Source organism: Podarcis liolepis (assembly GCF_965112155.1).
Source record: "Podarcis liolepis genome assembly, chromosome: 10".
In the NCBI taxonomy this organism is placed as follows: domain Eukaryota; kingdom Metazoa; phylum Chordata; class Lepidosauria; order Squamata; family Lacertidae; genus Podarcis; species Podarcis liolepis.
The window spans coordinates 10,126,785-10,150,584 of record NC_139562.1 but is presented as its reverse complement, the minus strand read 5'-3'; the positions used below and the strand labels follow the sequence as shown (position 1 = coordinate 10,150,584).

The window sequence follows — 23,800 nt, the reverse complement described above, 5'->3', positions numbered from 1 at the left end:
TAGTGATATTGTGAATTATTCGGAGAGTTCAAATATACAGAGACGATTCCGAGCGGATAGATAGTTGCAGATTTTGCAAGCACAACTACCTAAACTCTTGCTTTGTAACCAGACTTTGGGATGAAGAAATCAAAGTTCTGGAGCAAGCACTCTCCAGCCACCCAAGTTAAGCTAGGATCTTTGTTTTTAAACCCACTGGCGTCCCCCTGCCTGCTACGCAGCCAGAACTGCGATCTTCCCAGGTTCGTTTTGGAAGTCAGTCCCAATTAAATCAAGGGTGAAGCAGCAACAAGCAAAAGCCCGAAATTCTTTGGCTCTGAGTTTGCGGGGGTGGGCGGCTTGGCTCTGTTTGCCCAAGAAGAGATAAACTAGGCAACTTTCACAAGAAAAACGAAATAGCCCTCGCAAGCTATACTGCCCTGTGTGCATATTGTGGACGGTAGGGGCGAGGGTGTATTTGAAAAGGGACCCATTTTTAAATCGCATGGGTATTTTGGAACAATGAAGACTCTTCTGAGGGTATGGGGAGAGATTTTCCTTCTAACCCAGTTTAGTCCTCAGGTGTGAAAACGCTCTTGGGCAAGCGGCGTCAGAGTCACTCAAATTCACGTTAGATCAAAGCGATTGTTTTGCAACTCGGAGGGGAAGGGTTAACGATATTTTGAAATGTCTTGTAAAGACTAACAGCGGGGCAAGGCAATTACTAATCAGGGATTAATATTGCTCATTCAGTTCCCCGGAGGCGGAGGAGGCCCTTTTTTGCTCTTTGAAACATTTGGGGAAATTTAGTTCTCTTCCACCACCCCCAACTTTATTTCCCAATTTTTGGGCGAGGGAAACCGGAGAAGGGCTTGAAAAGCGAGAGCTAAATCTGCAGCTGGAAAAGTTTGGGATTTATTATTTTTTTTGGGGGGTGAATATATCTCTGAGATATATATTCACAAATATTCTTCTTCCTCACCCACCAATTTATCGTGCTCTCCTTAACTGCATAGATACATTCCTGCCTACTACATTATTTCTTCACCCTTTTAAAAATTCATTCTAGAATAAAATTTCACAGAGAGAGAGAGAGTAAATTAAGCCTTTTAGAAAGACCAAACTAAGTGGGTGAGTTTGGGAGCCACACAGAGCACCTCAGGGTGAATGCTAAAATCAAACAGGAATGAGCACGACCCAGCCCAAAGTTAAATACTTTTAGTTGGCTTGGAGCAGATTGTTAAAGCACACGGTTAAAGGCTGCAATCCCTGAGAAATTAAAGGGACCTGCTCCTGGGGAAATAGGTAAGAGGCTCGGACTGCAGTGTTGACTTGGAAGTAAGCGCCATCAAACTCAGTAGGCCTTACTTCTAAGTAGACAGGCACGGGCTCTTGCACTGCTTCTCACTACTTTAATATATTTATATTTCTATTTGTATATTAAAAAAAACTTAAGAAACTTTTGACTGCCTGTGCTTTGTTGCCATCCCGCTTGAAGCGTTCTGTGTCACTCCGAAAACTGGCAGGCCACATTGTCAGACTTGGAAGGTGCTATTGTGTTGCTTCTGTGAATATTCAGTACAGATTCATACATACTAATGGGACGAAGTCCCAGGGAGACAATCATATCACTTATTTTCCCTGACAGCTTTTAATTCTAACATCTCAGCCCGGAGGCTAAGTCATTACATCTCTCTCTCTTTTTTTTTCCTCCCAGAGTTCTAGTTTAGAACGGTTCAAGTTTGTCTTTTCATCGCCCAACTGGGAAGAGTTTTTTTTCCCCTTCTCTCTCTTTCCCAAGTGCTTTCATAATCACTGTCAAAAGGAGCCTGTTGTCTTTTGCAGCGGCATCATTACAAGTAATATTAAAAACTAGAAATGACAGCCAAGGGATGATTTAAAAAACACGCGCGGGGGCTTTCAAAGTGAGCAGGGGGGCGGCTGAGTGGGGGAGCCGTGTGGGTTCCTAACTAGCCACAAATTCTGTTAAGGACAAACTTCTGAAACTATCTGCATGCGGTCTTAAGTCCTCAGTGAGGTCGGCTTCAGCTCACTTTACGTCCGAGTAAACGTAGTTGATGGGCTGTTTGTTTGTTTGTTTGTTTGTTTGTTTGTTTACACTGAAGCCCGTCTGCTCCGGATCGTGGTTCCGGATGTAATAATGAAGGCGAGGGATTAAAATAGCGGCAGGATCTAAAAGCTAGTCAAATATTTTCAAAGAGCAAAGATCTGCACCCAGCCAATCACCCACCGGCCACCTCCCAGCACAAGGGACACGTTTACTCGGAAACAAGTGTGCAGTGGATTTACTCTTAGGTAAAAGAGCAGGGGACTGGCGCCTCTTAAAAGCGTGGGAATCCTGCGGAAATCCATTAGGATTTCAAAGTGCTTCAGTGTGTGACTACTAGATAGACCCCGCTTTTTGCCCAAATGGGCCCCATCCACCACCCAGTTCCCAAGCTGCTTTTAACCCACAAACGTTACAACCTGTCCCTAGGCCAACATTTACTCGCAAGTAAGCCTCGCGCTCAGTTTCGTGGGCCTCAGTCCCCGCCGCCCAAGCAAGCATCGGCATTCAGCCTGACGCTGCAAAGCGAGCCATGTCTACTCGGAAGGAAGCGCCGCTGAGTTTTAGTGGGGCTTGCTCTCAAGTTAGTAGTGGCTGCAACCGGGTTGCAGTTCAAATCGGATTTGCGTGTGCAAACCGGTTCCGCGGAGGCCATTAGGACGTTTCTCCTCAAATAATGGGGATTCGGCACATCTTAGGACACGTTTACACGAGAGGAAGGAAGGAAATCCCAAGGGAAGCTGGCGCGACCGCAGCCTGTAACCCAGTGCGCGCGTATTGGGGAAGAAAATCCCGTTGAACAAAAAAAAGGGGGGGGAGTTTTGCTTCCCGAGTAATATTTTTAAAAGCATGCTACAGGATCGGGGCAGCAAGGAGCACTTTCCACGCGGTGAGCGTGGCTGGTTTGCAAAGAGGCCCAGAGTTCATCCTCTTCCACCAGGACAAGGCCGAGCCTGAGCGAGACACAGACCTGGTATTTCCCAGAAACGATCCTCTCTCTTGTCAGTTGCTAATGGCTTTGGGGCTTGCATTAAATCAGCAGTTTAGAAGACCAAGCATGCAGAAAGAGCAGAGAGAGAGCGCGCCTGCTTTCTCTGTCTAGTTTCCGGGGCTCATCGCTGGCTGTCAAAATGTAGCAGTTGTTGGAGGGAAGGCAGAGAGAGAGAAAGCAAGCAAGCAAGCGAGAGGAGGGGAGAACGGGTCGGTCGCCCTCCCCGGGATCTGCTAGGATCCTGGCACTCACCGTGATGGGCCGGGGGGTAGCGCTGCACCGTCGCCCGAACCGAGTTGCTGTAATACGGAGAGACGTGGTTGCCTTGCCCGTCGATGTTAAAAAGTACATCCACTTCCTCCGCCAGAGGATACTGCGTGGGATCCATGTAGGAATGGCCCAGTCCGGGATGGTGGGAGTCCGGGTGCTGCCCGTTGAGGACGGCCGGGTGGTGGTGGCTTACCCACCGAGGCTGATCCGTGCTTACTTCCATCCTGTTCTCACGATCAGTGGCGGCTGGGTTTGAGTTGGTCGGTTGCAACGAAGGTTTTTTCTGGCCTCTCTCTCACACACACCAGTGCAAAAAAAATAAAAATCTTTTTTCTTTTAATGGAGCGGGGGGTAAGAGACAACGAGCTGGGGAAATCACTTTTTACAAATGCCAACACCTGAATTAATTAAACACACACAAAAAAAAAAGTTCGTCAAAGTGAGTCGCCCGAAGGACTGCAGAGAGGGAGAGATTTGGAGAGTGTCTAGGTGCAGGGAAAAGGTGTTGCTTAAATAACCATCTCCCCCAAAATGGGTGGGGGTGGCTGGAGAGAGAGGGGGGCCGGGAGAGCCTGGAAAGCAACGAGAGGCAAGAGGAGTTTTCCTTTTCTCGGAGAGAGCTTGCCTGCCTTGGGTCGATCACCTGTAATGGAAGGGGGGAGAGACAAAAGGCGAGAGAGAAAGGAGGAGAGGGGAGAGAGAAAAAACTTGGTTTAAAAACTTTTAAAACACTGGATTAATTTTTTCATTTACACGCACAGAAAAGGCGCCCCCCTCCCCAAGCGCCAAAGAGATCTCTGCAAAAGTCCACCTCCTGTGCCTCTCTTATCTCCCCCCCCCCTCCCGCCTTTTCAAACAAGTCTTCGCGACTCACCTATCCGCCCAGCGAAGGCACCATCTCGCTTCTTTCTCTTTCGATCTCCGCAGCCTCGCGGGGAAATTGGCCGCGGGGATCCCTGAGCGCTCAGCCTGCGCTGCCGCGCTGTCCTACCCTCTCGCCTCACTCTCAGGTTTAAAAAGAAAGAAGGAAATACACCGATTCCCGCAAAGTCTCCTGTTTGGCCAATTTCACCTGCAGAAGCGGCGGTGAGAAGTTCGCTTTTGTTTTATTCTTGTATTGATTTTCTGGTTTGTTGAAGAGATTACTTTTCCCCTCTTCTCGCCTTCCTTTCCCCCTCTTTTTTTAGGTTGTTTTGGAGTGCGTTGGTCGGTGGGGGCTGCTTTTTGCGGCGGGGAACATCTCTCCTCCTCTTCCTCCCCCTCCCCCCTTTCAAAAACCAGCAAGCGTTGCCCCCCACCACCACCAAAAAAAGAAAAAACTTGGCGGACGTTTTAAAATGCTATTTCTAAGAGCATGCTGAAGAAACGAGAAAGGGAGGAGAAACTACGGGGTGCGAGGAGCCCGAAAAGGAAGGAAGGAAGGAAGACAAGAAAGGAAGAAAAATGAATACAGAAGCACCCTCGGAAAAGTTGTGCGAAAAAAGCCAAGGAAAACTTGATCGGCTCAAATCGTCCTCCTCTTTTCACTCCACCTCTCGCCTGCCCTCCCCCCTTCCTTCCTTCCTTCCTTCCTTCCCTCTCTCTCTCTTTTGCTTTTCTTTTTTCTTTTTTATCTTTTTAAAGAGAAGGCATTATTTCTGAAAGAACCAGGATGGCGCCAGCCGGCTCAGTATCCACAGACAGCTGCGGCGAGACAGAACTTAAGGAGGTTCCAGTGTCATCAGCAGGGAGGGGGTGGAGTCTGTCCCTGAACGAGGAGGGACAGGGGGACGGGCAGGGAGGGGGGAAAGGAAGAAAGCGAACTAGGGCTGATCCCTTCCCCTCCTCTTCCTCCTCCCCCCCCCAAAAGAAAACACACCTCCCCTCCACCCACGCGTACCGGAGCCGGAAAGAAATAAACTCATTTTGAGGGCGAGGGAGAAAGACTTAACCATCTCAAGTTTGAGTTCCTATAAGTTGATGATTTGGGGGGTGGGGGGGAGGAATCAGCCCTCTATTATTATTAATGATTTTTATTTTATTGGATCATCCTTTCAGAGGAAGGACTGGGCACCGTATAATGTAAGGACATTGAACTGGGTAGCTGTTTATATTGGGATACGAGTTAGCCTCTATTTCTGAGCAGATGAAAGTGAGTGAAAAGGGGCGAATTTAGTACTTCGTGGGCTGTTCAGACGCAAAACAAAGCGGGTGCGTGTGAGAGTTGGTCAGCTCAAGCTAGCCCTGGTGTGCTTTGGCAAACGGAGAGGGGTAATATTTAAAAGAATGGCGAGTTCGACTTTAGCGAGTAAGGAGTACACGTGTTTTTCCCCCCGTTCGCGGTCTGCCGAGAATGAAACGGCAAGGGGCGAGCCTCTTTCAGGAGCACAGAACTGAGGAAATATCAATGTAATCCCCGGAGGGAGCTGAGCTTAGGGTTCTTGCTTGCAGGTGAAAGGGAGCCACTGGGAGAAAGTCTGAAAGTGGGGGAGTTAGGAGTGGATTTGACTTCTCAAAGCCATTAACTGCCCCATAATAATCCGGCATCGGTCCGAAGAGGCGAAGGCTGAGCCGTAGGAGAGGCTTCGGCCCCTGAGCTCCTCCACGGGCCACTTGGCTTGCGAAAATGAAAGGGGCTGGAGGAGAAAGGAAGGGGTACTCTCAGAGCCAATCAGGAAGCAGCAAGAGCCGTCTGCTGGCCAAAGCCGTCAGCGATTGGCTGCTCGCCTGGCGTTCGAACTTTTAACTACTCTCTCAACGTTCTCTCCATTGAGCCATTGCATCCCCTAGTGGTTCATTCAAACTTAAGAACCCGGAGGAGCTATTTTCGCCCTGAGCATTTATTTTGAAGGGTGGTGGTGGGGTTTTTGTTCTCTGTGAAAGCGCAACAAGTTGCATCGTCTTCCTTTCCGCTGCTCCCCCAACCCGGCTCCACCCGTCTTCTCTTGTCGCCCTTTCTCCCACTCGCGCATACCTTGCAATTCAATAAATTGGGTTGAATTGGGGGAAGTCAAACTGTTGCTGGGAAGAATTAGACAAGTGTTTAAAATACGCGCAAGGGACCCGAGTATTGGCTTTGTTCCTGAAATGCTAATAGTTGCATTTTTAAATATATATATAGAGAGAGAGCTCTGTTAATTGTGGCCATTGTCCCTGCACTGGAAGTTGTTTTTAATGTAAAAAAATATGTGTGTGTGGATAAGATACACACACAGAGAGATCGATCTCCTAATGCTGTACTGCTATCCCTTCGCAGGATCCACTACCCAGTTAAGCGAAAGCATTTGGTTTCACGAGTGTTAATGTAGGCCGAGAGTAAGCGTGCTTACTCACAGAGGAAAGCCCCACTTGAACTTAATGTGTTTTGCTTGTGCGTAAATGCGCAGAGGATGGTAGCCTCCACGCCGTTGGAAGTCTATGGAAGTTCCACCAAAGTTATTACTACATCAGTTTTAAGTTAAGTGTGCGGGGAGATAGTCCTAATGTTTCAGCTTAATTGGTTTGTGGATCGGGTTCAAGGATTTATTTTCCCTTTTTTTTCTTTTTGCCTTCACTGACAGATTTGCATCTCCAGTCTGTTTTGATGATCAGAGATGTCTAGGAGTTGCTTGGGGCGTAATTTAACACTTTCCTAACCAAAAAAAAGGGGGGGATCCCTTCTTTGAGCACAGCTACCAGTAATCCTCAGGCGCCGACAGGGCAGACCCAAATCTTCCCGACGCTCAGTCATTGACTCCGGATTGAGGCTACGATCCTATGCACCCTTGATAGCAGCGAGTCCCCTTGAATACAGTGGGGCTTACTTCGGAGTAAGAATCGCAATGGGTGGCATTCAACTAACTTTTACTCAGAGCCGACCCGTTTGAGATTAATGGACCGAATTTAGGCGTGTTGATTAATTTCAATGGGTCTACTCAGAGTAAAGCTTAGAAGAATTTTCCCCCCATGGTTTGTAGATCGCAGCCCGGAAACGTACAAATAATGCTCACTTTAAAATATAATTTAAAAAAACTTTAGAGCAAGCAGGAATCTGCGATTAGTGTCATTAAACATGTTTGCCGCCTGCCTAAAGACGACTTGAATTATTGTTGTTGTTTACCCATTCCGAAAGTAAGGGCCCAATTCTATATATGTGTCTCCTTTGCTAACTCTTTGTGGCAGTTAAAAGAGCCTTAACATTTTTGCCTCATTCACAGTTGCGAGATTCCTGCATGAATCGGAACTGCACTGTGGGGAAAAAAATCTGTCCAGACCATTTCATGTGAATCTCTAACTATAACTGACGCAGAAAGGTTGGCGGATGGGGTTATTTTTTTTCTGGACGAAGGGAGACACCTTTCCTTCAAAAAAAAAATTGACCCAGTGCTCTCCCGCGATTTAGGCTGCGATTCTAACCCCTGGGGAGTAAATTCAGTTGAATTCAATAGGACATATCTGCGTAGACATGGTTAGGATTGCGTTTTTATTATTATTTTTAAAAACAGGAGTAATGAGAGAAAGAAAGAGTAAAAAGTCCCTAGCTGCAGGCGCAGAAGAATCTTGTCCCAACTAAATGATTAAATGAAAAGTGTATAAAGTTGATTAATCGAAGGGCTTGCTTTCCTGTTTTTTGTTCATCCCCACGTGGTATTTGGAGGGGCGCACGAAGTGATCTTTCAACGCACACTCTCTTGGGACACTTAAAATATTAATTGTAATCGTTTTTAAAAAGGTAAGACGATTAAAAATGTTCAGCTTTGGTCACTTTTAAAAGTTTTCCAGGCAAAATGTAAGTGGCTCATCCCCGTGTCCTTATTCAGAAGGCTAGGTTTTGTATTAGATAAAACAGGTAAAGAATAGTTTTGTTTGAAGAAGGTCCCAAGCTCTGCATAATATCAGCTTCTGGGGAGGGGAGGGCCTTTTGTGGTGGTGTTATTCGCCGCCTTCTCCCTCCCAAATAAGATTTAGGATGCCCGCGACCAAGACTGCGTACTCAGCATCATTTAAAGCATATGTCTTCCCTCCAAGAATCCTGGAAACTCTAGTTTGCTAAGGGTGCTGTGGATTATAGCTCTGTGAGAGGGCAAACTACAGTTCTCCTGGGGGGGGGGAGATTATGTGTTTTAAATGCATAGTGCGTAGCCTAGCCTACCTTGCAAAATTGTTTTGAGGATCAGAGGCGGCGCATTCTGCGCGCGCTGCAGAAAAGGCGTAGCAGGAAAAAGCAATGAACTAACAGCCCTGTTAGGTGGGACATCATCAACATCATCATCATCATTATTATTATTATTGCTACTCTTCCCCTCGGCCCTCTATCCGGAAGGGAAGTAGCTCTTCAGTGGGTGTGTAGATTCGAACCCAGAACCTCTTAGCCACCGCAGCAACGGAGGAAACCTGGAGCGACCGTGCCTGCTGCTGTAAAAGGTGGGGGGTTTATTGCGAGCAGATCTCTCCTCTTCTCCCTCCCCTCTTGGTAACTGGATTGACCGGTTGTAATTGGGAGGCTGCTCTGCCGAAGGCCCCTTTCCTGGGCCAGCCTGGCCGACGCCACTGAGGGCTGACGTCACGGCCATTGTGCCCATCCGGGAGGGGCCAAAGGAGCGTGACCGGGGTGGGGAGGGCGGAAATAGAAGGAGCCATTCAATGCAGTCCCGCTATGGTTCCCAGCACTGGATACACGTGTAAGAGGGATTCCTCGTACAGACGTTACACTACCCTCGCCACACCGGGTCAGAATGCTGTTTGGATCATCCTGGATCCTACAAGGGCTTGGGCTTGGGAAGAAGTCCTTTAAATGATGCAATTAGAAAGAAAAGTGGGTAGGTGGGAGAGTAGCTGAGGTCCGCCTGGAAATCCTTCCCCCCCCCTCCCAGTGTTTGTGTGTTTACACACACAGAAGGCCCACTGAGTTCAAGCGAGGGGGGGGTTCAGGAATTCAATTATGCTTCCGCGGTGTAAGGGGTGCCATGCGGAATGGTGACAGTCTGGGTGGGCAGCCAGGGTGGTGCAATGATTAGGGTGCTGGACTAGGACCCGGGAGTCCTGGGTTCAAATCCCCCACTCGGCCACGAAGATCCCTTGGTGGCCTTGGACCAGTCGCTCACTCTCCGCCTAACCTACCCCACAGTGTTGATGGGGGGGATAACAGCGGGGGGGGGGAGTATCTGGGCCACCTTGAGCTCCTTGGAGAAACAGGGGGATACAAATGAAATAAATAAATAAGGCACTCTGCACGTGCTCAGAAGGGGACCACTGGGAGACCCAAGAGAATGGAAGGGAAGTTGGCAAGACCATCGTATTCATTTCCGACCTCTAAAAGCGGTAGCCCTGCACGACATCAGTCATATATACATTTATTTGATGTTTATTTTGGCGCCCAGGCGCAAGGGCATTGAGCACCATTCGAAGGGATGCAGATTGAGGAGAAACTCTTTGCGTAGAAGTAAATCCCGTTGAGTTCAGTAAGGTTTACTTCTGAGTAAGGCAGTGCGCTGCAAAAAGTGTGATTTGTTTTCCTCCAGGTGGCTAAAGGTAGGAGCAGAATAGATCTGTTGACCAAGCAAACCGAATGCGTTTCCCAGGCTATTAACATAATTGCATTTATTCTATCTGGCTTGAGTCGGGCGGACGTCCATGGGACTCCTCTAGAGTAAGACGGTTTGAAAATTCCCGCGCGCTGCAGATGAGAGAGAGAGACTCTAAATTCAGTAAGACTGACTCCCAGGCGAACCTTTCTAGGTATATACAGCGAAGAGAAGGCCAAATTAACGCGAAGTGGCGCCCCAAATTTCCCCACATAAATGTTATTCAGGGGAAACTTCTCAACATATATAAACTAGATTCAATCCGACCAAGTTTCTGAGTTAGTCTACTACGGAATAAGCGCACATGGAGATTTAGTTTTGTTTGGGAATCCTATCCCGCTTTCCTAAGCGCGGAGAAGACGCAGTCGCGCGCTCTTCTCCAAATGCGAGCAAAAATCGGTTTGCAGAAAGACATCCGCATTTTTACTCAGGAGTAAATTCCACCGAGGTCGGTGGGAGTGGGGTTTTCTGTCAAAGGAGCGCGTGTAGAACTGCCGCCTCCGAGTGATTATTCATCACTCACAGACGCACCTTTTTTCCATTAGAGAAAGGCGAAGCTTGCCAAATCTTCCGGAGTTCCGAGGGGAATTCCCTTTTTCTCGAGGGGCATTTTTCCTGCACAAAGACTCACCCGTAACTTCTCCAAAACCTCTCCCCTGCCCGTCCCTACACAGAGGGAGTTAGGTAGCCTGAGCCACCGAAATTGCACCGGTCGATTTAAAAAGCAAACGCGACGATCTCAGTCTCCTCTCGGCTTTCGGGGAGATTCCCTTGCCCGTGGGATGCACTTCGAAGTGTCTAATGTGTCTAGGTGTGTCTAATGAGTTGGGATTTAGTTTAGCTGTCGTCGTCCCCCCGCCAAGAAAGGCTACACATCTAGATACACGCCTTGCGGAGTGGCGTGGGAGCCTGTCCTATCCAACTCAATGGGACTTACTTGCGAGCAAACGCGCAAAGAAAGATGGGAAGGGATGGGGCCCCTAGGAGCCAACTCCTAGGGGCCGGGGGGGCTTCGGCCCCCACAATAAAATATTTGAGAGGACCGCCCTCCCACCAAGTTGATCGGCATTGCCATTCAAATGGTGCGTGTGCGTTGTGTCATGTGATCGGTTGTGCGGGGCAGGGCTTACCTGGGCCCCCACAATATTTTATTCAAGTTGGGATCTCTGATGGGGCCCCCAAGATCGGCTTAAAGCAGATCCGGAGTGGTCCATCCTGGGCACTTTCACTAAATTCGGATTCTAAACGGCGCGCTCTGGAGCGAATTAATCTCCCACTCTCCTTCCCTTTGCGTCGCCAGCCAAAGCTGTTCCTCTATCCTTCATTAACATTTGGCTACGAGCCCTTTCTCTCTGCGCTCTACTCCTCTTTTTTTTCCCCCGAAGCAGCCCCCTCGCCTTGGCTTTCCCCCGCGTTCTCAGCTGGAAAAGATCGACCAAGCGCGGGCCGGGATCTCAGGCACACGCCCCTCACCTTCAAATCGAATTAAACGCCCCTCTTCCCCCATCCCCGTCTCCTCCTCCTCGTCTCCCCCTCTCCTTCTCCAAACTGGTTGCTTTGCTAATTGCTCCCAACAATGAGCTCCTATTAGGGCAAAACTGTCAATTAAAGCCCCTGCTGGCGGAGCAGGGAGGAGAAGCGAGAGGCCGAATTTCCAGCTGGCAGAGAAGAAGAAGCCGGGGGAAGCCAGGCGAAGCTGAGCCCGAAGGGAAAGCGAGGATAAATGGGGCACTGTTTGTGAAAAAGGGTCGCGCACGCTCTCCCGGCTTCTCTCGGGCTACAGACGCACTAAGCACTTAAAGCACATGGCTTCCCCCCAGCCAAAGAATCCATCCTGGGAACTGTAGTTTGTTCAGGGTGCTGGGAATTGTAGTTCCGTGGTGGGTGAACTACGGTTCCCAGGGTTCTTTGGGTGGGGAATGCTGTAAGCGTGTGGTGCATGTTCACCTACTGGCTCTCAGATGGAGAGTCCTGTTCATTCCGAAGCGAAGCGCAATTCTGCTCAGTGGAGAGGGCAGTGCGGTGTAGTGGTTGGAGGAGGCGAGCAGAGTTGAGATTCGCCCTAGGCTCTGCGGTAAACTGGGCCAGTCGCTCTTCTGCCTCACAAGGTTGTTGTGAAGATAAAGTGGGCTTTGGCTGGTAGCTTCTGACATCTCTTTTGCTTCCATAACCCACTCACCTTAAGCCCTCATTCTCATTTCTTCGGAGTAATGACCACGGTCAGAGTTCAGGAATGGAGGGGGCCATTCGAACGTGAACAAATAAATTAAAAACATTTTAGCACACACCCTTAATTCCGCGGGAAGAGTTTGTTTTGGTCTGAAATATTCCGTGTCAAGTAGGTAAGATACCCACCAGATAGTGCCAAGGTAGGTTCATCAAAACTGAAATTCTGGAGGTGCGATCTTATTACTTGGAAGCAAGCTTAATTGAACTCAATGGGACTCTCTTCTGAGTAGAAATGCGTAGGATCGCTCCCTAAACCTCTAATCCTAAGAACTTTCTCCTGAACCAAATTAAACTCACTTCCCAGAAAGCACATCTGCTTCGGAGAATGCAAACAAATTTTAGTGGAACAAAATCAGGCGAACGGAAGTGCCTGTTTCTTTGCGCATAGTCTGATCCTGAAGAAAACAGTTTCTGGAAGCAAGTCCCATTGAGTTCAATGCAGTTTGATTCTAATTTCAAACACAAGCAACCATCCGGGTCGTTGCAGCAAAACGAGGTCCACAAGTCTGGTTCGTTTACCAGACATCTGACCTCCACTGAACTCTCCTGCTCCGTCCTGCGCGGATCAGGTCCTAAAGTTCTCTCACGCCAAAGCTTTCAAACCGAAAAGATCCGCACTGGAGACCATGAGGAGAGCCGGTTTCCCCAGCCAATAACTACACAGATGACCACAACATGACACAGAGATACTGCTCCCTGTTCCCTACCAACACACACACAAACACACACAGGGGAACCTATTTCTCTCGATAGTCCTGAGATCTTTTCCCTAAAATCTTTATTTTAAAAAACCTACACAAAAATCAACCAAAATCGATGAACATTTCTAGCTGAACAGCTGCATCAACTTTTTGAGATTGCAAAACGACCAGTTCTTGCTATAACCGAAGACCTCTTTTGAAAAATGGGAAAAAAGACCCTTATTTCACTATACCTGGGCATTTTAAAGATACTGTTTAGCAACATAAAAGGCCTTCTCCTGCTTGGTTCTGCGTGGGTGGTAGTTGCGTGCTTGTTACTTTAAAAAATAAATATAATTATTTCCGTCTTGCTCTGCGTAGTACGTTTCTGCAGTTTTCAACAATTAAAATTTATGGGAGTTTTGTCACGAAAACTTCGGTAAAGATGTGCAGTATTTTATTTTTTCAGAATCTCGGTGCAGCAACTGCAGGAGCCGGGTGTGTGATGCTCATTCATTCAAATAAATAGGTTGTGCACGGACTTCAGTGGGAGGAGGATATTCCAGGTCTGAGGGAGGGGGGGGGTTACACATTCCAGTCTGAGTGTGCTCCGAATTACTTGATCCAGAATCAATACTACTGCAGGGGTGGCTAATTTAATGCTGGTCAGTTAGCCTGGGACATTTTCTTAACTCTCTTTTGCATTTCACCACCATGCCAAAAGACATAGGATCGTAAGAGTTGGAAGGGACCCAAGGGTCATCTAGTCCAACCCCCCTGCAATACAGGAATTTAAGGAAAGTCGGAGTTTCTGCCCCTTCCCTTTCATACACAGATCCAGTGTCTTCATGCTCAGTGGCGTAGAGTGGGGGGTGCAGGGGGGGCCGGCTGCACTGGGCGCAACATCTGGGGGTTAGGGTTAGGGGGCGCAAATCCACGGGTTAGGGGGCGCAAATTACTTGCCTTGCCCCGGGTGCTGACAACCCACGCTACGCCACTGTTCATGCTCACTAGTGATGCATCAGTAGGGAACCAGCAGTTATTCCTTATTCACTAATCCGGGATAAAACAATGTGCCAGGACCTCAGACAATCTCTAAGGAGTGTGTGTGATTTATTCGTGAATTAAATGGATGGGGGGTGATCTATCCTTATACCAGCCAGCGTGAGTAGCGCTGCAATCCTACCCCACTTACCAGGGAGGGGTGAGCCCCACTGATTCCAGTGAGCTTGACTTCTGATTAGCTAAGAAGATGGCTCAGCAAGAAAGCGAGCGGCGCGCACTGCGATCCTATCCGCGCCTCCTCGCAAGTAAAGTCCCAACAGGCTCAATGGGACTTGCTCCCGAGTTAAGTGTGTATAGGACTGTAGCACTGAGCATGCACACGAAAGCTCATACCAATAACTAACTTAGTTGGTCTCTAAGGTGCTACTGGAAGGAATTTTATTGTGTTTTGTTTTTTATTTTGTTTTGTTTTGTTTCGACTACGGCAGACCAACACGGCTACCTACCTGTAACTAGCACTGAGCATGTTAAAGAAGAAACATGCACACACACACCCCGAAGAAGGGCCGGATCTAGGGTGATCAGGTAGCTAACAAAATACTGTGGTTCTGTTTATCACGAGCCAAGGTAGACCAGTAAAGCATCTATTCTGACGGACAGCAGCTTTCAAAAGGGAGGGGGGTGTTATATTCCAGTCGCCTCCCTGGCCCTTGGGATCCTGTAGGTGGAGAGGGCGGGGATTGAACCTGCATTCTTCTGCATGCCCAGCACGTGTCCTTCATTCAAGCATGGGTAGGTATAGGCAAAGGGGTCCCAAAGAACTCGGGGCTAGCTGACAGAGAGCAAAACCGCCTGGCCTCTCCGAGTTCCTCTGTGACCTTCTAGATTACTGGCACCTGGTCTGAATTTCCCTGTCTCGTTGCTGGGGGAGAAAGGAGGGGGACTCGGAGAGCACACATACACACATGCAACACACACACACACACACACACACACACACACACACACACTTCATCCCGTCGCCGAACTGCTTTTAGCCCGCATACAATTGACTGGAATAGGATTATGTTACGTTTACTGGGCTGGGATTTGACAGGGAAAGCAGCGCAGCGCAGGTAAAGCTGTGTAAACAGCCCCGAGCGAGGCATCGGAGGGTTATGGAAGGGACACGGCCCAGGGCTGAGATGTGAAGGCTTCTCTTCTCCCAGCCCCCCAGCCCATCACAAAGCAACTCGGGTTCCCCGGGAGTGGGAGGATTCGGGGACAACTTTGGTTGCGCGTGGGGGTCGGGAGAAAAGGGCGCGTCGCTTCTTCCTTGCCAAAAGCGGCTGGACGGCGCACGCTTCCCCGGCGAAGACAGACGTGAGACACAACAATCTCTGCAAATGGAACCCAAACAGGCGAGCCCTGAATCCCTGTCCGAGGGGGGGGACGACAAAAGGGAGCGGTTGTTCAGCGCCCGAAACGTCGATCAAAACCAAACACCCGAAAGGGGAAGAGGAGGGGTCGCCTTTCCGCGCACCCTGCAAGCCTGGACCGAGGGCTTCGGCTCAGCCGCGCGATCCTAACGCAGGAGTCACACCAAGCGAGCCTGACAGTGCCTGCCTAACGCAAAAGAAGCAAGTCCTATTGAATTCAATGGGGAGGGGGGGGCTACTCTCAGGTAAGCTTGGCTGGGATTGCTGCCTGCCTGCCTGCCTGCCCTGTGGAGGCGCTGACACCCCTAGACCAGCCCTGCTCGGTGGTGCCGGCGATCAAGGAAACAGCAGCTTTGCAAAGTTTCAAAAGAGCATCAGTGGATCTCAGGGATGGCAAAGGAGAGCGGTTCGAGCACGTGCTACGGCGCTTCCACTGAACTCAACGGGACTTTGCAGATGCTTAATTCAGGCTGCAAGGCTGCCCCACCCCCCACCCCCCTCTGTCTGAGCGCGGAGAGAGGATAACCCCTTCATCGCTTTCAACTTGGCTTGCCCTTCGTTCTCATTGGTTTTCTGGCGCTTTTTCCTATAACGTTTTCTTTCTTTCTTTCTTTCTTTCTTTCTTTCTTTCTTTCTTTCTTTCTTTCTTTCTTTCTTTCTTTCTTTCTTTCTTTCTTTCTTTCTTTCTTCATCGATCCTCCATTCTCTGCCAACTGTGGAAGCCTGGAAAGTACCAAGCCTGACGGGTCAAAAACTGGAAATTCGTGCGTGTTGCAGGGAGAAAAAGAGGAAGCGAAACAACGCCTCAGCATCCGATCGTGTCGATTCGGATGATCTTCCTCCCACCGCCACCGACGTGGTGGCCAGCTTCCCTCTGAAGATCCCGAGAGATCGGGAGAAACGTGGGGGAGGCGGGGTCCGGGTAGACCCTCTTTCAGACCTCTAGAAATCTGACTTCTAGAATAAAATTTGGGGAGAGGCCCATTTGAGAAGGGGGGCAGATGGTTGGTGAGTAGGAAGGTGGCCTAAAGGAAAATATATACATTCTCTCTTTTCTTTTCTTTTTCTTTTCTTTTCTTTTCTTTTCTTTTCTTTCCTACCCACCATTCCCCCCCCAAAAAAAATCCTTTTCTGAACTTAAAAGATCCGCTGCCTTCAGGACAGTTTAAAAAGTAAGCAAAAGTGAGATACGGGAGAATCAAACCGGCTCCACCAGTCCAGGAAGCGACCCTTCCCCCTTCTACATTCCCAAGAGAGGGAAAGAAGACGGTGCGGAAATAGGGGGAGTCGAAAAGTAAGAAACAACCTCGTCGCAAGCCACGCTTAGGGGTTTTTGTTTTTTTTAAGGGTTTTTAATTTTCTAGAATCTGCACGGGGGTCTCCCTTCGGCCCCGCGCATCCCCGCGCAAACTGCAAGGCTGCCTAGGATCCAGTCAGTTTGAGCTTTGGATCTAGTTAAGTTTCACTTTCTCCGCTGGGAGCCAGGAAGATCCCACAAGATTTCCTGGTGGATGGAGTGTGCGCGGCGTCGAGGGTGGTGGAGGGTTTAAGCGAGCGACAACCATCACCACATCAACTCGCCCCTTTCCTTTCCCTTCCCCACCCCCTGCAAACACGCAGACCAGCTTGCAAGTCAACAGATACACACTTTGGGCACCTTGTTGCCCTCCCTCCATAACAGCCCCTTCCCAAAAGAACAAATACCCCTGCGCGCTTGCTTGATTGCTTGTTTGTTTGTGTCCACACGGTGGTGTGCACGCGCACTTGAACAAACCGCGCGTAGAGAGGAGGTGGTGAAATCTCTCTCTCACACACACCGACACATAGTGCTTCTCTCTGCCGGCCTCTCTCGCGCGCTCCCCCCACTTAGCAGTAGGTGTTTAAAAAGAAATTCGTCAGAAAGGCTCTCTCTATTGAAACCTACAATCCTGGGCCCGTTCGCTCAAGCTTCTGAGCAGACATGTCTAAGAATCCGGAGATGTCTTCAGAAACGTGCAGTTCTGGGAAATATAACCGGCGCAAGATAAAGATCTTGTCTTTCCCCGCGTCGATTTTAAGGCAATAGATCTCTCAACCTTTACTCTCCTCAAGACCCCCGAATTCTTTTTTTATTCTGACGCCTTTCCTTCAGACCTGCTCTGCGCGAGTGTGGGATGGGGAGTCGTGTCCGCGGGCTCGCTGCCACGTGTGAATCCGGAGCACTTGTATTTCTGGTTGTTATGAGCTTGAAAGGAGCTAAGAGGAGTGCATTGGGGGGGGGGGATACACGGTGGCTGCTTGAATGCAAGGTTTGAGTACCTCTAAGAGCAGCCCTTTGACCCTGCTTGGGAACCCAACCTGAAATTGATTTGTTTATGAATGCGTCGGCTCTTAGATAATGCTCTTAGGATGGTGTCATGGTGTCAATCAAAATGATACCTTTTAATAATTCCCCCATCCCCCCCACACACCTAGACATTCTCTGGCCTCTAGAATAGTACATGAAGGGCCTGTGGTTTCTAAGAAGTTTCTGTAACTGAACAAAGAAATTAATCTTGGCTTAATCTTTTAGGCACCTTTCCAGGCCTAAGAGTTTTTTTGGGGGAAGGGGGAGGACCAAGCCCTCAAAGTTTTTTGTTGATGTTTCTCTGCTGTTCAGACCTGTCAAAAACAGAGGAGAGGTGGGGGTTGATGGTGGTGCAGGGTAAATAAGAACCCATGAACCTTGTGTGGAGTGAACACATGGTCTTCCCAGGCCTGCAGAAAGATGACAGACAGGAAGGAATTCCTGATTTCTGAATCGGCCTCTTCTCTAGAAATGGATGTGGAAGAAAGCCTGAGCTCTCTCCAATATGAGATGCAAGGTTCTTGGTTTCAGCTGAAGCTCCAGGCCTTCTTGAGAAGTTAGTCTTATACCTGGTCTCCATGTTAGCCAGCTGAAATAAATTTATTCCTAATATCTGGTAGGTGTGCTTGTTTAAGCTATTTAGATAGAGACAGGCAGACAGGCAGGCAGACAGACAGATAGATGAGAAAGAGAGAAGATAGACAGACTGAGCCAATAAATCCTAGATTCTAATGAATCTCCCAGGTAATAAACAAACCTGTAAACCAAGTCAGTCTTCACTTTTATCCTCAGTGTGGGCAGGATAGCACCAGCCCACCTAGAGGATTGTTGTGCAGATTGTTCTGGGGATGTAGCTTAGAGTTGCAGAATCTTTGGCCTTCCAGGTGTTTGTTGGACCACAACTACCATCATCCCTGACCATCGCTCCATGCTAACTGGGCCTGGTTAGAAATGTTCCAACAACATCCGCAGGGCCAGAGGTTGCTCATTCCTTATGTAGATGAACACTTTGAATACTAAAGCACTATATACATGCTAAATGCAATTCGGAAATATCTCCGCGTGTCTACATATGCACATAGAGGGGTGTAGGTGTCTGTACACGCATCCATTTAAAACTCTAAATGAAGCCTCTTGGTTGGGTTCATTAGCCTGGAACAAACCTTTGTCAGTAGTATACCTACAACTAACAAAGCATTCAAAAACAAAACAAAACGTGATTTCATAGACTTGCCAAAACAGCCCAGTTTGTACTGAACCTGATTGTTATCGACTAATCCCGAATTGCGGGCTGCCCTGTAATTTAAAGAATGATTCATTGGAAACCTTAAGGAATTTTGCATCTATAGGATGATGGTCCACTCTACAGTTTGGAAAGGTCACTGCTTTCCTCTGGGTCTCCCTCTCTGGCTATCTTTTCATTCGGGGGCTTCCTTAGAAAACTGAACAGAGCGATGAGAGGAGGAGCAAAGGAAAGACCTTCCCTCTTGCATGGGGTGGGGTGGGGGGCGTGATGGGTACCGCCGTGATCACTGTCCTGGAATAGCCCCCTTGTTTGAAGTCAGCCGTAGTCAGCCACGGCACTGCGCCACTGCAAATTCACGCGCGCGCGCGCGCACACACACACACATTTTTTTCTGGCATCTGAAGCCAATATTTTTTTTTGGGGGGGGGGGCTGCTCACTTCTACCGCCATCAATTCTAGAAGCAAAAGGGAGCTGATCATTCGGATTGCTATTTGGATCAACGGCTTTGGAAAGCCGACGTGAAAAGGAAAGAAAAACCAGGCGGTGGTGGCTTTCCTTCAAGAGCGAAAAATTGGCCCAGTGACCCAGGACGGTTCGGGAGGGGGAGGAGTAGATTGGCGGCCTCAATCATCTTTGCATTGAAATCTCTGTGCGCCGGATCCACAGCCTCTCTAGGGTAATGTCAGGCAACGCTGCTGCTCCAGAACCCGGTGGATAACATATTCCAGCGGTTGGACTAGAAGCCCCATTGTGCGCTCGCTCCTGTTTAACTGGGTCGTGAAGTGTGGCGGAACGGTTAGCACGCGCGGTCACAGACACGTCTTTTTCTCGAAAGTGCGTGCCTAAGCAAGGTGTGCTTTCGCACACTCACCGGGTCACGGAAGTCTTGGAGAAATCCCGGAGAAAGTGACACGCGCGCGGGCGATGGAGATGCGCCGCTTCTCGCTGCCCAGAGGAGAAACTGACTCGATTCAAAGCGACATCAACGAATATAGCAAGGAGAGACCCACACACAACCCAGCGAAGACGGCTAAGTTGGAAACATAGAGTAATACGCACTTCATAGAACCTCGAGAGCTTAAATCTCTGTGACCCGCGCGCGCACACACACACACAAACACACACACACAGAGCTGGCAGGAACCTCTACACCCCCCACAACACAATGAAGTGCATCGCAACGAAGAAACGCACGACCCTCCGGGAAATCGTTCCCCTTCATTTCTGTGGGGTTTGCGCAGGAAGACATAACCGCCAGATTCTGCCCCCAAAGCAATATAGATCGACGCGCGCCCATAAGCGAAGCAAATGCCCAGATGGAAGCTCATTGTGTATTAAGCCAAAAGGCACCCCCCAAAAAAAAGAGAAAAAAAGCAAAAATATGTGATCTGGATGCCTGGAAAGCGGATCCATGCCCAGAGAACAAGCTACAGAGATGGGGGACTTCTGCAGCCACCTGAAACCGTCTCCTCTTTCTCTGGAACTGTCGCCGTACGCCGGTGAATTCCGATCTAGCGACCGCAAAAGTCCACAAATGCATCATAAGCACACCTACCTGGAAGGCCGGTTGCTGAAGTCAGCTTACTTCCAAGGAAAGTATCAGAATACTTATGGCTCCCTCCCCCTCTCCCCTCCCCGCTCTGCCTTTTGCGTGGGAGGAAATTCCGTTGATTATTATTATTTTTTTAATTGACTTCCTTCGAAGTCAGCCACACTCACGATCCGGGTCAATCCGAAAACCCGCGAGGGTCAAGAGACTCGTGAGTACTGGGCTGAACAAACACGCGTGCGCCGCGGTCATGGACGCGCCGAAGTGGGGGTCACTTCTTTCTTAGCAGAAAAATAAAAAAGGCTAGGTGTTTCAAAGAGGGCAGGACAGAGCTAGGAGAAACTGTTCCATTCACACAGAGATCTAAGGAAGCCTGTGAACCAAGGGGAAGAACTGCAGCAACGCGAGCCCCTTGTTCCAGATTAGTCTCGTGGATTTCCACAGCGAAACCAACGAGAAGGATTCGAATTAAAAACAATATATATAGAAAGGGCAGCTCCGGTTCTGTCTCGCACGCGCACACCTACCGCTTTGCAAAGGGAGCTCTTTAGCAAATGCGTTGCACGGCAAAGATTTCGCCATCACGAACATCTCCTCTCTCTCCCACCCACCAGTCCCATTTTCAAACAGCGATCTGTCAATTGCGGGTGTGAGAATGCGCAGGAATACGCTTGCCGCTTGCTTACGATAAAAGTCTTCCCCACGCGCGTTTTTACGCCAACAAAATGCAGGCTTCTTTGTTTATCCTTTCTCGCGAAGGGAACAAAACACACACACACAGATTCTCCAACGATCCGAGCTCTGTTCAAAATGAATTTCGTAAAATTCCGCAAGCCCCACACTCCCGCCGCCCCAGCTCGGATCTGTCGTATCCAGACAAGACTCCTCTCTGCAAATCCGGCTTCACACATTTCAGGGGTCCTTTCCAGATTCCCCTTTCAGGTCCACGACTTGAATTGCGGTTATCATTACGCCCCAGGTGGCTGGGTCTCGTGTCCCTCGCTCCGTCCCTCCTTTCTTAACGCAACACTGCCCTTAATACCTCGCGCAACAGAATCCAGAGGCTAAAACGGCTCCGGAGAAAAGGGTGCCTTTGATACGGGCAGCGCCTGCCAAGGGGCGATTGTTTCTGGATCCACACGGCACTTAAGCAAAAGAGGACGCGCCTTTTGAAAGCGGCTGGGACTAAGAGTTTCCTTCTCCGGCGTAATTTCTTGGTGGATCCGTTCCCCTCGCTCGCTTCCATGTTTCTATTCCTACGCATATTTATATCCCCGAGCTAGCATTTTAATACAGTTGCAGTGCTTAATTTCTCCGATCCCATTAGAAAAACAAAAACAACCAATTGCATATTTACTACTGGAAGAAGGTGCAGTCGGAATTGTTGATACATGCAGGTGTGTTCAGTATCCTGACAGTACCTGCCTGGTTGTTTTAGGAAGGAGAACTAGTGATGCCAAATTACTGAATAACCAAAGCGAAGGAAGCTGAATCGGAGCGAGCCCGCAGACGTTATTTGCAGGGCACGGCAGGTATAAATTGTGGAAGGGATAGCAAGGGGGCTTGCAGATTTTACAGCGGATTAAAGGAAGATGGAAAGTAACTGGCGGGACTGCAAAGATGGAGGCAGACAAAGGCGGACCTTGAAAGTGAAATTGACAAGAGACAGGGAGCATTTTCCCCCGATGGTCTAGGCTAGACTCCAATGGAATCTCTTAAGCAACTCTATGGAATCTCTATATGTATCTTCACGGATACATATAGATTAGAAGGGCGATGCTTTATCTCGATGCTCCAAGCCTAATGAGAAGACATAGGCTAGAGAAGGTATTATGGGCGTTAAATAAGCGTATATCCTTATTTGATTGAATTAACGTATCGGTGTTTTTAAATTGCTCGCCGCTTCCTAAGGCCCAAGGGAGGGTAGCAGCAAACTCGCATCAATTAAATAAACACTATTTAAAAAAAAAAAGAAATCCCCGGCATCCATTTGATTTTATTTTGATGCAAGGACGAAATTACCCCCTTGGGCTGCGCGATGGATGTCACGCAAGATTATGCATCCCAGTTATCGCGCCTGCCTTTGCAGATACCTGCCGGCCATCATTTCTCCCCCAAGGAAATGTGGGGTTCCTGAGCGTTCCGCAGGCTTTCTACGAAACGCGGGCCCGTCTCCCGTTGGCATTCTCTCTCTCTTAGAACCAGGGGCGATTTCAGATATTTTGCGTGGACTTGCTCCCCCCAGCACCCTCCCTGCTCCACCAGGACCAGCACCACCCTAGTCCGGAGGCTTAGCCACAAGCCGAGTCGGGGCTGTCGAGAAACCTGCAAGAGGTCATCTGATCTCACAGGGGGAAAGTCCGGTTCACCCACCTTCCCAAGTCCCCTTCCAAGGTCACCGAAGAGGAAAGGAGGGATGGGGAGAGAGAGGATGTTGGAGGGGTGGAAATATATCATCCAAGTGCATCCTGAGAAACACTATTTACGGATCGTTCCGTTCCGTGCAAGCTTGTGAAGGAGATTCTCGACGGGGTCCCCCGCCTTGACCCACGTGGAAAACCAGAGACCGCGCAAAGAGGAGAAGCCGAAGGGGAGCTGAGGAATGGCTCTCTTTTTTTTTTTTTTGCACTGACCTGGGAACGAGCGCCGAGAGCGATTTATCTTCTCTCGATCAGCTGGAGAGGTGCGCTCAGGAAAAGCAGCAGAGTCCACCCGCGGTTCTTGCCGGTGCCGCCGTCGGGGCCGCGCGCATCGCCGAAGCTGCTGCCAAGCCGAGATCGAGGGATCTGGGTGATCCGCATCCTCCAAGCGCCCAGCCCAAATCTCTCTGACCTCCCTGCTCCTCCTCCCTCCCTCCTCCCTCCTCCTCCTCTTCCTCACCACCGTGCGAGAGAGAGAGAGAGAGAGCGGAGCGCTTCCGGGTTGGAAAGAGGGCAGAGAAAGAGTGAAAGAGACGCAGGAGGGGAGGGGAGGGAGAAAAAGAGGACGGGCGGGTCTTTACGCAGCCACCCCGCGAATCGCAGGTGGGGTTTGGGGTGGGAAGAGGAGGAGGGGGAGGGGAGGGGGGGAGGCTTCTTCGGGAATCGAGTGGAGCTGCATGTGATGTCATGGAATCAAGCCGGCCCGGGCCCGCCTGTCGCTGTCGCCTGAAGGATTGACAAAGACAGGCAGGAGTAGCCAAGAAAGCTCGCGGGGGCTTTGGGGAATAACAAATAAAAGAGCCAGGAGCAGGGGGAAGCGTGTGGTCCGTCACAGGGGCTTGGCGTCGGAAGCTTTTGTCATTGACCAAAGTCGACCTGGATCTAAGGCGCACCGTGCGCTTTCTGGAGGTCCTCGCCACCATGCGCGCATTTAGGGAGCAGAGAGCTGACACGGAAACATCCACCCGGAGACACCCCCGCAGCTTTAAAAGCACAGTTCCCTCACCCAAAGGATACTGGGAACTGTAGTTCAGCGCCTAGCAAAGCTCCAGTTCCCAGCACCCTGGAGGCAACTA

At 49.5% G+C, this 23,800-nt stretch overlaps 1 protein-coding gene across 15 annotated transcripts in view; it reads right to left on the bottom strand.

Annotated features, from left to right (window-relative positions):
• The window catches only part of GATA3 (GATA binding protein 3), a 76,327-nt gene extending 53,207 nt beyond the window's left edge, over nucleotides 1-23,120 (bottom strand). For 2 of the 15 annotated variants that reach the window (XM_083461428.1, XM_083461422.1), the window contains exons 1-2: nucleotides 4,183-5,013; nucleotides 3,291-3,951 (exon numbers count right to left, since the gene is read on the bottom strand). In XM_083461428.1, coding sequence (XP_083317554.1) covers nucleotides 3,291-3,531 — 241 coding nt within the window. In that variant the 5' untranslated portion in view covers nucleotides 3,532-3,951; nucleotides 4,183-5,013. The other 13 variants (XM_083461424.1, XM_083461431.1, XM_083461426.1 and 10 more) reach the window with 13 other exon arrangements.
• Between the last annotated feature and the right edge of the window lie 680 nt (nucleotides 23,121-23,800).